Source organism: Entelurus aequoreus, linkage group LG07, assembly GCF_033978785.1.
Source record: "Entelurus aequoreus isolate RoL-2023_Sb linkage group LG07, RoL_Eaeq_v1.1, whole genome shotgun sequence".
NCBI lineage: Eukaryota > Metazoa > Chordata > Actinopteri > Syngnathiformes > Syngnathidae > Entelurus > Entelurus aequoreus.
The window spans coordinates 79,643,834-79,657,385 of record NC_084737.1 but is presented as its reverse complement, the minus strand read 5'-3'; the positions used below and the strand labels follow the sequence as shown (position 1 = coordinate 79,657,385).

The window sequence follows — 13,552 nt, the reverse complement described above, 5'->3', positions numbered from 1 at the left end:
CAAATAGGTAGATGTCTTCCACGTCCTCGATGGAAAGGACTGAGAGGCACATGATTCTCCAAGTATTCCAGGAATCTCTCACGTACCCCGCAGCAATGGTTCCATCAGGGCAGCCAGGCTCCCCCGAACCTCTTTTCCTTGTCGAAAAGACTGTGTCAATTGCGTCGAGAGTCCAGTTGATCAAATTCATTTTGATGTTTAGATTTGAGGACAGCTCAAGAAAAGAGGCTTCAAAATAGTTCAGACAAGACAAAAAACAAAGAGAGCAAGCAGGGAAGGAGGGAGCGGAGAAAGATGCGACCGCCCTCACCAGAGGCAAGACAGAAAAATTAACTGTTATATCACAGTAAAATACTGTAATGGTAGTCCTCTGTCACCACAAATTGCTTGAAGATACACTATATTGCCAAAAGTATTTGGCTACCCATCCAAATGATGAGAATCAGGTGTCCTAATCACTTGGCCCGGCCACAGGTGTCTAAAATCAATCACTTAGGCATGTAGACTGTTTCTACAAACATTTGTGAAAGAATGGGCCGCTCTCAGGAGCTCAGTGATTTCCAGCGTGGAACTGTCATAGGATGCCACCTGTGCAACAAATCCAGTCGTAAAATGTCCTCGCTCCTAAATATTCCAAAGTCAACTGTCGGCTTTATTATAAGAAAATGGAAGAGTTTGGGAACAACAGCAACTCAGCCAGGAAGTGGTAGGCCACGTAAACTGACAGAGAGGTCAGCGGATGCTGAAGCGCATACTGCAAAGACTTTCTGCACAGTCACTTGCTACAGAGCTCCAAACTTCATGTGACCTTCCAATTAGCCCACGTACAGTACGCAGAGAGCTTCATGGAATGGGTTTTCATGGCCGAGCAGCTGCATCTAAGCCATACATCGCCAAGTCCAATGCAAAGCGTGGGATGCAGTGGTGTAAAGCACGTCGCCACTGGACTCTAGAGCAGTGGAGACGCCTTCTCTGAAGTGATGAATCACGCTTTTCCATCTGGCAATCTGATGGAAATCTCTTCCAACATGACTGTGCACCAGTGCACAAAGCAAGGTCCATAAAGACATGGATGACAGAGTCTGGTGTGGATGAACTTGACTGGCCTGCACAGAGTCCTGACCTGAACCCGATAGAACAGTGGTCCCCAACCTTTTTGTAGCTGCGGACCGGTCAACGCTTGAAAATTTGTCCCACGGACCGGGTGGGGGCCGCACAAGAAATAAAAATAATAATAATAATAATATTTTATTTTTATTTATTTTTTTGTCATAAAGAAATACAATCATGTGTGCTTACGGACTGTATCCCTTGCAGACTGTATTGATATATATTGATATATAATGTAGGAACCAGAAATACTAATAACAGAAAGAAACAACCCTTTTGTGTGAATGAGTGTAAATGGGGGAGGGAGGTTTTTTGGGTTGGTGCACTAATTGTCAGTGTATCTTGTGTTTTTTATGTTGATTTAATAATAAAAAAATAATTTAAAAAATATATATATATATATATATTTATTTATTTTTTTTAAATTGTATTTATTTATTTATTTATTTCTTGTGCGGCCTGGTACTATTCGATCCACGGACCGGTACCGGGCCGCAGCCCGGTGGTTGGGGACCACTGCAATAGAACACCTTTTGGATGAATTAGAACGGCGACTGAGAGCCAGGCCTTCTCGACCAACATCAGTGTGTGACTTTACCGATGCGCTTTTGGAAGAATGGTGGAAAATTCCTATAAACACACTCCGCAACCTTGTGGACAGCCTTCCCAGAAGAGTTGAAGCTGTAATAGCTGCAAAAGGTGGACCGACATCATATTGAACCCTATGTTTTAGGAATGGGATGGCACTTCAAGTTCATATGTGAGTCAAGGCAGGTGGCCAAATACTTTTGGCAATATATTGTACTTCACAGTAAATTACTGTAAATGTTATTACAAAAGCAATGCCATTATTAGCCGGCAATCAATTTGCTGTGAATTTACAATGAAATGTTTTACAGTTTAAAGTTTTAAAGGGGAACTGCACTTTTTTGGAATTTTGCCCCAAAAAAGGGACAAGCAGTAGAAAATGGATGGATGGATACCTATCGTTTACAAACATTATGAGAGACAACACATGTCTTTTTTTTTTAGGATTTTAAAGAAGATAAAAAACGCTTGGAAGATGCGTCTAATGGGAGTCACCGTTTTAGCCTTCAAAGCCCTCTTAAACAACTTTTTTTTTAAAAGGCTAGTAACATGCACTGTCCCTTAAATGAACAATGAGTCACAAAGTCTTGGTTAATAGACCAATTAAAAGAATTGAATACACATGCTGACGCCATTAGCATGTTGTTATTCTTCCCAGGAAGGTGACTCAAAATAACGTTTACTTTTCTGACTAACTTGTTTTTGTGAATGAACGAGGACAAAAAGTTGAAATGAGTCACAAGGTGTGTGTAGCAAAACCTCCATTCATTCCTTCATTCTATGCAGCTTAACCAGTACAGGGAGTTTACTTGCATGATTCACGAGCATAAATGAGGAGTTTAAAAGAGTTCTTTGTGTGTGACACAGATAATGGACTACCTGCATAGTTCATATCGGAAGTCTTCTCTGCCGGGTGACACTATGTCCTCTTCATAGTGGGGAAATTTTCTTGGAGGCATGAAGCAACGCATCTTCCCAGCCTTGACCTTCTTCTTCTCAGTTTAACTTAGTCTTTAGATGTCTTCTATAGCCGTGTCTGAGATGTGATGCCTTGTATTGTAGCCATGGCGACTTTTAACAATGACACTACCACCCCTCCCCCTCATCACAACTGGTCGGACTGGATCAGAACACTCCCACAGATGTGCAGATAAGACACCAGCTGATCAACAATAAGTGTGACAATTCAGATTAGCGCCATGTGCCATAGCTGACAAGCAGCCAAGGGACTCCCTTGAATGGCAGATGGTTACTGTCAGGGGCTGGGGCATTCAATCGATTGCAACTGGACTGTTCAGTTTGCCTTAAAAGAAGTTTCACCTCCAATCCAAGTAGGTTTCATCAATTCATGCTCATAGACTTAGATTGTTCAGATCTAGTCTGTCAAACTGGTCAGATCTAATCTGTCAGATTGGTCAAATCCAGTCTGAGACTTCGATTAGTCAGGTCTAGTCTTAGACTAGATTGGTCAGATCTAGTCTTAGGCTAGATTGGTCAGATCCAGTCTTAGACTTTGATTAGTCAGAAATAGTTTTATACTAGATTGGTCAGATCTAGTCTGAGACTGGATTAGTCAGATTAGATCTGTCCAAACTAGGTCTAAAAGTAGACCTAACCAATCTATGAGTACGTTCACATCGGGGCTATTCAACTACATTATGAAGAGGGCCGCAGTTTCAATAGCCCAAGATCGCCTTTGAGACTGTGTGTACTTATTAGTAGCACTGCAGTCAGATCTAGTCCTAGACTAGATTGGTCAAATCCAGTCTTAGACTTTGATTAGTCAAATCTAGTCTTAGGCTATATTGGTCAGATCCAGTCTTAGACTTTGATTAGTCAGAACTAGTTTTATACCAGATTGGTCAGATCTAGTCTGAGACTGGATTAGTCAGATTATATCTGTCCAAACTAGGTCTAAAACTAGACCTAACCAATGTATGAGTACGTTCACACCGGGGATATTCAACTACATAATGAAGAGGGCCGCAGTTTCAAGTGCCCAAGTTCTCAGGGGCCAGACATCAAAATTTGGATGTTTCTATAATAAGTGCCGCCGCAAGTTATATTCCTTTGAGACTATGTGTATTTAATAGTAGCACCACACAGTCAGATCCAGTCTTAGACTTCGATTAGTCAAATGTAGTTTTAGACTAGATTGGTCAGATCCAGTTTTACACTTTGATTAGTCAGAACTAGTCTTATATTAGATTGGTCAGATCTAGTTTTAGACTGGATTAGTCGGATTAGATCTGTCCAAACTAGGTCTAAAACTAGACCTAACCAATCTATGAGTAAGTTCACACCAGGGCTATTCAACTACATAATGACAAGGGCCGCAGTTTCAAGAGCCCAAGGTCTCAGGGGCCGGACATCAAAAATATGGATGTTTCTTTAGAAAGTGCCTCCACAGGTTATATTCCTTTGAGGCTGTGTTTACTTATGAGTAGCACTGCACTGTCATCCTTCCATCCATCCATTTTCTACCGCTTATTCCCTTCGGGGTCGCGGGGGGCGCTGGAGCCTATCTCAGCTACAATCGGGCGGAAGGCGGGGTACACCCTGGACAAGTCGCCACCTCATCGCAGGGCCAACACAGATTGACAGACAACATTCACACTCACATTCACACACTAGGGCCAATTTAGTGTTGCCAATCAACCTATCCCCAGGTGCATGTCTTTGGAGGTGGGAGGAAGCCGGAGTACCCGGAGGGAACCCACGCAGTCACGGGGAGGACATACAAACTCCACACAAAAAGATCCAGAGGCCGGGATTGAACTCACGACTACTCAGGACCTTCGTATTGTGAGGCAGACGCACTAACCCCTCTGCCACTGTCAGTACATTCAATATTCTGCCCTCGCTACTCGTTTCCAGCGTGTGCAACTAGTTAACAGCATGAAGAAACAGAAGCTAAGTTTTTGTTGATGATTAATGTTCCTTCTTTTGAAATATTTTTCTTCCTCGGTTTTATTTCTTTATACGTCTTCCTTTATTTAGGTTCGTATGACTGAAAATTTAAATATTGTCCATCGTGTATGTTGCATAAATAAAACACACAATTTTGCACACATGTGGCTCAACACAATTAAACATAAAGTGTAGCTTTATCGCCCTCTTCTGGTCCAATTTAGCACTACGTGTATACAACCGGTTTTGATCGCCAGAGTTAAACAGCCAAAAACAACACAACCACAAATACAAAAGACATCACGAAGTCAGCAATTTCAATACATTCCTACTTTGTTGTCCAGTCGCTGTTAAAGTCCAATTTTCGCGATGTATTTTGAATTTTTTCAGGGCCGATAGTGCCATCTTTTTCTACTCACCCACTGTTGCTTCATTGTGACGCACATACTTAGCTGTTGCACCCTGCAGGATGGCGGAAGTACTGAATACATGCAACCCTGTTTTCAAAGCTTTGACGGGCCGGATATGGCCCCGATGTGGCCCCAATGGGGCCTCGGCGTCACTTGCAGGCGCAGTTCGATAAAGTGTAAACAAAGGAAGTCAATCTGTTGAAATTATGAAGAGTTGATTTGTCACTAGTGCTACAATGAAGCGATTATTTTATTATGTGTTTATTTTTATATCGAAATCGGTATTTCGAAACAAAATGTATCATCTTTTGATGCGGCAGTAGCTTAAATAGGATATACACCACTGGTAGCTTTTTTCGACAAAGCGGCTCATTTTGAAAGAACACCAAATTCCGTGATTGAAAAAGGAAGTTGCTACTACACAAGAAAACATGGACACCACAGATTAGCGTGTTAGCGAGTTTGTGCGGTGGCTTTTGTGAAGAGGAAGTAGGCAGATGACGGAATGCAGCTGCACGAGGAGGAAGAAGAGAATTGCAAAAAGGAAAGGGATCGCAACGCGCACACGAATGACGTAGCTCGCCCAATGATTGCGTAAAAGTCGCATTCAGGTCGCATTGGCGTTTACACTGCAGTCACGTTTAAAAGATCAGATTCAAATCAGATTTGGGCTACCTCTGATTTGGTCCAAATCTGATGCATTTAAAGCGCTTTGGAGTTTTTACAATGGCATAAAAAATCTGATCTGTGTCACTTGGGGGCAAAATAAATCAGATTTGGTGTGCAGTGTGAACGGGGCTTGTGGGCATGAACGGATGAAGCCTCCTTGGTTGAGAGGCAAAACGTTTTCAAAGGCCCCATTTACACTGCACACCAAATCAAATTTTTTTGTGCTCAAGTGACACAGATCTAAAAATTGTTGCCAGTCTAAAAGCTCCATAAAAGCCATAAAAGATTATAACTTTCCCAAATATATTACACTATATACATCCGTTCATACATTATATTACTTTCATTTACTTTCATGTAAAAAAAACAACATTCATTTTTAAGGTGTTGCGACTTTTATTTTATTTTGTAGTAATAGCGACTTCCTCCCGGTCAACTTCCTTTGTTTTCATTTTATCGAAGTGCGCACGCAAGTGACGTCGAGGCCACATTGGGGCCACATTGGGGCCTGTGCGCGTTTACACTGGAGTCGAATAAATATCACATTTTACTTGCAGTGTAAACAGTCAGCTGGAAAAAAATCAGATCTCAAAGAAATCCGATTTGGCCTGCAGTGTAAACATAGTCTAAGACAAACCGAACAGTCCAGTTGCGATCGATTTGAATGCCCTGACAATACAATGACCTGAAAGAATTAGACCAGGGGTCACCAACCTTTTTGAAACCAAGAGCTACTTCTTGGGTAGTGATTAATGCGAAGGGCTACCAGCTTGATACGCACTTAAATAAATTGCCAGAAATAGCCAATTTGCTCAATTTACCTTTAACTCTATGTTATTATTAATAATTAATTATATTTATCTTTGTGGAAACACTGATCATCTTAATGATTTCTCACAATAAATATATATAGAAACAGATAAATATCAATATGCAACACTTTATTTTTATATTTTCTCTAAGTGCACATTTTTCAAATTGAACATTTTCAAATGATCACTTCTAAGACAGTCTTGTGAAATCACAATATCCCATTTTAACTAGCTAGCCACTAACATTTTTTTAACAAATCATTACTTTGCAACATGTTTGTACAAATAATAACTCATGTAAAATACAAAAGTCAACTCTCAAATTTTTAAATAAATCATGTCAGACTTTGAACTGGACACCAAATCTGTTATCTGTTTCTTTGTCAGTTAGTGAAGACCCAAGTCTTTAAAATATTTTCTTGGATTTTCAAATTCTATTTGAGTTTTGACTCTCTTAGAATTAAAAATGTCGAGCAAAGCGAGACCAGCTTGCTAGTAAATAAATACAATTTAAAAAATAGAGGCAGCTCACTGGTAAGTGCTGCTATTTGAGTTATTTTCAGAACAGGCCAGCGGGCTACTCATCTGGTCCTTACGGGCTACCTGGTGCCCGCGGGCACCGCGTTGGTGACCCCTGAATTAGACCATTCATCAAGAGATTGTCATTGGATTGTCTGAGGTATCATTTTTGTTAGAATTAACAGTACTTAGGGGTGCACAATAAATAGTGTACGGAAAATTATTGGGCTGATACAAGGAATTATGCATGAATAAATACCATATTAGGAAAAAAATGTTGATTAAAAAAGGAGAAATATTACCCACATTGTGCTGCAGATGGATTAATTAGGGTGAGCAAATCAGGCGCTCTTTTTCTCCTGCTCGAGCTGAAAAAGGGCCTGTCTTAAACTTTCCATGAGCTCATTATAGACAAACGTGGTGTCGATTGTGTGGGACGACTTCAGTGTTTCAGGGGAATACATTTTTCACATTTCCACCAAATGCTCTGCAAATATTCCTCGCTGCTAAATAAATTGCCCCAAAGCTAAACGCAAAGGAATGTGTGCACAAACTACACTTACATCTAAATAAATATTATTCAATACACATAAGTTATTGGTATTGGGCTGAAAAAAAAATAGTGTGCATCCCTTATTTGTATTAATTGCTATGATTATTGTTTCTTTACTTGCCAATCAGTTAGAGGGGATAATGCAGTTCTATTTCTTCATATTAAGGTGTTGTGGTCTATTTGGTTAAAGTAACCACTAAACCTTTCACAAAGTACCAAAATGTTAAATGTTAGTCAAATGCAACTATTGCAGCACACATCCCACACAGGAAGTCTTGAACCAAGGCCAACATGTTTATAAATGCTAAACAAACAAAACCTTCATGTTGACTTCTTCCCTGCACCCATCCACAACAGTCTGCCGCAATGAATCATGATCCTGTTTATGCGCAGACATAGTATATTTTATTACATTTTTGTTAGATTAGGAATTTCTCTCTTGAGTGCTTTCATTTTGCTTTTTTCTGAAGTAAATCTCCACTAAACACAGTCTGTTTGATGTGTTCCACATAAACCTGTTCATTGAGGTTCATTAACAAATATCACACCGCTTTGTAGCAGTTGAATCTTTGACACACTCATTCACTTTTTATACAAAAATAAAAGAAGAGGCTGTAAATGTTTAATTTACTACAATTGTGAGTCTGCACTTGTCATTATGGAAGTAAAATTGTCTCACATCCATCCATCCATCCATTTTCTACCGCTTATTCCCTTCGGGGTCGCAGGGGGCGCTGGAGCCTATCTCAGCTACAATCGGGCGGAAGGCGGGGTACACCCTGGACAAGTCACCACCTCATCACAGGGCCAACACAGATAGACAGACAACATTCACACTCACATTCACACACTAGGGCCAATTTAGTCAACTTATATATATATCAATATGATATTAATACATATGCATATTTATCATATATCAATAAATATACAAATACAAATACAAATGTGATATGCAAATAAATAAATAATTTGTATAGATAAACGTGTATTTGTAAATATATTTTTGAGATTTGAAAATATATACAAATAAAATGTATAAATATAAAAATGTAACATACAAATAAATCAAGAATCTGTATGAATAAACGTGTATTTGTAAATATATTTTTGAGATTTGAATATAAATATGATTGATTTTGTATTTGTATTGAATTTGCATATGTGGATCGCTTTTTTGCCATTGTGTCGATGAGACATTCCTACCACAAACCAGATGCACAAATAAATGTGACCTACACACTCCTCTGACCAACCAGCAGAAGGCACTGCAGCCAGAGCGGTCTGGATCATAGAACATTATATGCAAAATTCCCGGAGTTATCTGCACAAAAACGATCCACGTCTTTACAGAGAGAAGGCACAACGGGCCTGAGCTAGCTAACGTTAGCGTTGTATTAGCTAATGGTAATTTATCCAGTTAATCTGAAAGACTGTGCTAGCTGCTTATTTTATTGTATCAATGCCGTTTAATGACCTTGTCCCGATGTAGATACTGATCTCTTATCAGTGCAATGTGTGTCAAATCATCCCAAAAGTCATGACGTAATATGACCTTCCCTAGTGTGCCTCTGATTGGCTCACCAGTGTCTGACCATGTCTGTGACCCAGACCGCTCTGGCTGCAGTGCCCTCTGCTGGTTGTTCAGGGGAGTGTGTAGGTCACATTTATTTGTGCGTCTGGTTTGTGGTAGGAATGTCTCATCGACACAAAAGCAAAAAAGCGATCCACATTGCAAATTCAATACAAATACAAATACAAAATCAAGCATATTTATGATCAAATCGCAAAAATATATTTACAAATACACGTTTATTTATAGAAATTCTTGATTTATTTGTATGTCACATTTTTATATTCATAAATTATATTTGTATATATTTTCAAATCTCAAAAATATATTTACGAATACGTGTTTATTTATACAAATATTTTTGACTCGGGGGCCACATTGAGAGAAAAAATGTGTCTGTGGGGCCAATATGTATGTGTGTATAAGTTATATATACACACTTAGATGTACAAATCTGCTGTACAGTATGTGTGTTTGGGTCCCTTTTTTTCAGGAACACTATACCAAAAGTCACAATGTCCGATAAAATTCTAAAAAAGGTATGACAGACCACCTCAAAAAAACGGAATAGAATTTTACAGTTTTTTACTGAATGGGACACCCAAAATGTACATTAAAATAAGGAAAGTGGGATTTACAATATTAACTATGAACAATAAAACACTGAATATTAACAACATATGAACATCGCTCCTCTTTTACTTCTCAAACCATCTAGATAGTTGTGTATCTTTTACAATCAAGCAAAACACAACAAAAATGTAACAAACAGCAAAATATGAAGGCAAAGGGTAATTAATAAACACCTACAATATGATATATTATCACTTTTAAGCAGACATTTGTTGTACAAATTTGCTTCCGCATCTGTTCCTGACACACGTGTTTCGGGCTGTCGGCTCTGAAAACAAACCCCGCCCACTCTGCTTTGTTCCTCGTCTGAGCTGCTGTGACGTAGATTACCGTAATAACTTCGTATAGCACTCAAAAGTGCAGATTTCGACCATTGAAATACTTTCTATAGTTCAAGACTTACGGTCATTTCAAAAACAGCACTGCACATCTTAATGGCGGCTACAGTTTTGATGTTAAAAGGTCTAACAAAATTATGTAGAACGTCCGGCGGGCCGGATTGAAAATCTTAATGGGCCGCATGTGGCCCGCGGGCCGTATTTTGCCTATGTTACTAGCACCTACTACCAAGGGTACTCATTGTCCCATTGGGTTGAGTTTTTCCTTGCCCTGATGTGGGATCTGAGCCGAGGATGTCGTTGTGGCTTGTGCAGCCCTTTGAGACACTCGTGATTTAGGGCTATATAAGTAAATATTGATTGATTGATTGATTGATTGATTGATTGATTGATTGATTGATTGATTGATTGATTGATTAAAGGCCTACTGAAAGCCACTACTACCGACCACGCAGTCTGATAGTTTATATATCAATGATGAAATCTTAACATTGCAACACATGCCAATACGGCCGGGTTTGATTAGTAAAGTTCAATTTTAAATTTCCCGCGAAATATCCTGCTGAAAACGTCTCGGTAGGATGACGTCTGCGCGTGACGTCACGGATTGTAGCAGACATTTTGGGACACCATTGTGGCCAGCTATTAAGTAGTCTGTTTTCATCGCAAAATTCCACAGTATTCTGGACATCTGTGTTGGTGAATCTTTTGCAATTTGTTTAATGAACAATGGAGACAGCAAAGAAGAAAGCTGTAGGTGGGAAGCGGCGTATTAGCGGCCGGCTGCAGCAACACAAACACGTAGCCGGTGTTTCATTGTTTACATTCCCGAAGGATGACAGTCAAGCTTTACCATTGGCCTGTGGAGAACTGGGACAACAGAGACTCTTACCAGGAGGACTTTGAGTTGGATATGCGGTACCGTGAGTACGCAGCTGCGGCTTCCAAACATTTGATCGCTTGCCTGTACGTGCGTGCCGCTATGTGCATGTCACGTACGTAACTTTGGGGACTTTGGGGAAATATATGTGCTGTATGAACTTTGCGGAGGTGAACGCTACTTTGGGCTGTGGGATTTGTATTGGCGGGTTATATGGACGGGAGGGGGGAGGTGTTTGTTATGCAGGATTAATTTGTGGCATATTAAATATAAGCCTGGTTGTGTTGTGGCTAATAGAGTATATATATGTCTTGTGTTTATTTACTGTTTTAGTCATTCCCAGCTGAATATCAGGTCCCACCCGCCTCTCACAGCATCTTCCCTATCTGAATCGCTTCCAATGCCCTCTAGTCCTTCACTTTCACTTTCCTCATCCACAAATCTTTCTTCCTCGCTCAAATGAATGGGGTAATCGTCGCTTTCTCGGTCCGAATCGCTCTCGCTGCTGGTGGCCATGATTGTCAACAATGTGCAGATGTGAGGAGCTCCACAACCTGTGACGTCACGCTACTTCCGGTACAGGCAAGGCTTTTTTATCAGCGACCAAAAGTTGCGAACTTTATCGTCGATGTTCTCTACTAAATCCTTTCAGCAAAAATATGGCAGTATCGCGAAATTATCAAGTATGACACATAGAATGGACCTGCTATCCCCGTTTAAATAAGAAAATCTCATTTCAGTAGGCCTTTAAGAGCCAAAAGAGCTAAAAAAAAATATATGAAAATAGCTGCTTATTTAATATTATTAGTCATTTGAATACTCCTTTACCAACACGTATGTACATTTAATCTTTTAAAACATGTTTAAGACATGTGTGTTGGACAACTTCCTGATTTAGACACACGGTACTGGATGGTTGTGTAAACGTTATATTTGTCTCCATCTGTCGGTAAACACGAGTATGACAACACAACATGCTACCGTCTGGGACATGAAGCCGATATAAAGGCATTCACGTTACCCATTGTTATACTTTAGTACTATTTTCTAACTTAAATAATGGCACCACTACGGTGCTACATTGCGTCATATACTTTATTTTTTTCCAGTGACGTCACCACATACGACACGAGGACCCGAAGCGAAAGCTTCATCGCGACAAAACACTTCCCGTATCACGTTAGCTGTCAATGTTGAAACACAATCGTACATAAATACGCGAAATACCTAAAATTTGAGGTCAATGTGAATTTTGTCGGACAAATAAAGCAGATTAACCGCCTGTGTAAACCCGGCTCGTGACGTCAATGTGGCGACATGCCCCGGCATCACTGAGTTCCGCGTACATGTGATGACTATACGATCCTTTTTTTTTTTAAAATACACCGTTATTGTCATCGTACCTGCATAGTTGAAGGGCCGACGAAACGTCCGGAGCTTTCATCGCGGACATGATGCTGATGAGGATGTCCGCTTGTCGGCGTGCACTCCTGATGGGAGAGAGAAAAAAAAGGAAAAGGGACATGTGTGACCTGTCTCAACATCCGGGACACTTCAGCATTCATTCACTGCATACAACAAGAAAAACAGGAAATCTATCTTACGGGTGTGAATAAATTAAATGTATTGTTAGAACAAAGCCGGTAGAGAACTACTTTAGATGTTTATTTAGTAACTGCCGGAGCCGACAACAGCCATTTTGCTTTGATCGCCCTTTGAACGAGGCAAAGCTGAGCCCTTGAACGCAACCTTCGCCATGTAGATAGAGATACTGGCCACAGGAGGGCGGCAGAGACCACCTCAAAGGGATAAGACATCGGAATAATGATATTTAAAATGATGATTATGATTAACTACAAACCCCGTTTCCATATGAGTTAGGAAATTGTGTTAGATGTAAATATAAACGGAATACAATGATTTGCAAATCATTTTCAACCCATATTCAGTTGAATATGCTACAAAGACAACATATTTGATGTTCAAACTGATAAACATTTTTTTGTTGTTGCAAATAATCATTAACTTTAGAATTTGATGGCAGCAACACGTGACAAAGAAGTTGGGAAAGGTGGCAATAAATACTGATAAAGTTGAGGAATGCTCATCAAACACTTATTTGGAACATCCCACAGGTGAACAGGCAAATTGGGAACAGGTGGGTGCCATGATTGGGTATAAAAGTAGATTCCATGAAATGCTCAGTCATTCACAAACAAGGATGGGGCGAGGGTCACCACTTTGTCAACAAATGCGTGAGCAAATTGTTGAACAGTTTAAGAAAAACCTTTCTCAACCAGCTATTGCAAGGAATTTAGGGATTTCACCATCTACGCTCCGTAATATCATCAAAGGGTTCAGAGAATGTGGAGAAATCACTGCACGTAAGCAGCTAAGCCTGTGACCTTCGATCCCTCAGGCTGTACTGCATCAACAAGCAACATCAGTGTGTAAAGGATATCACCACATGGGCTCAGGAACACTTCAGAAACCCACTGTCAGTAACTACAGTTGGTCGCTACATCTGTAAGTGCAAGTTGAAACTCTCCTATGCAAG

General features: G+C 40.0%; 1 protein-coding gene across 2 annotated transcripts in view; it reads right to left on the bottom strand.

The window, feature by feature from the left end:
* acot7 (acyl-CoA thioesterase 7) overlaps window positions 1-12,689 on the bottom strand; it is a 120,495-nt gene extending 107,806 nt beyond the window's left edge. The window contains exons 1-2 of one of the 2 annotated variants that reach the window (XM_062052270.1): window positions 12,600-12,689; window positions 12,399-12,485 (exon numbers count right to left, since the gene is read on the bottom strand). In XM_062052270.1, coding sequence (XP_061908254.1) covers window positions 12,399-12,448 — 50 coding nt within the window. In that variant the 5' untranslated portion in view covers window positions 12,449-12,485; window positions 12,600-12,689. Of the gene's footprint in view, window positions 1-2,577; window positions 2,758-12,398; window positions 12,486-12,599 lie in introns of those variants that run through there. The other variant, XM_062052269.1, reaches the window with a different exon arrangement.
* Between the last annotated feature and the right edge of the window lie 863 nt (window positions 12,690-13,552).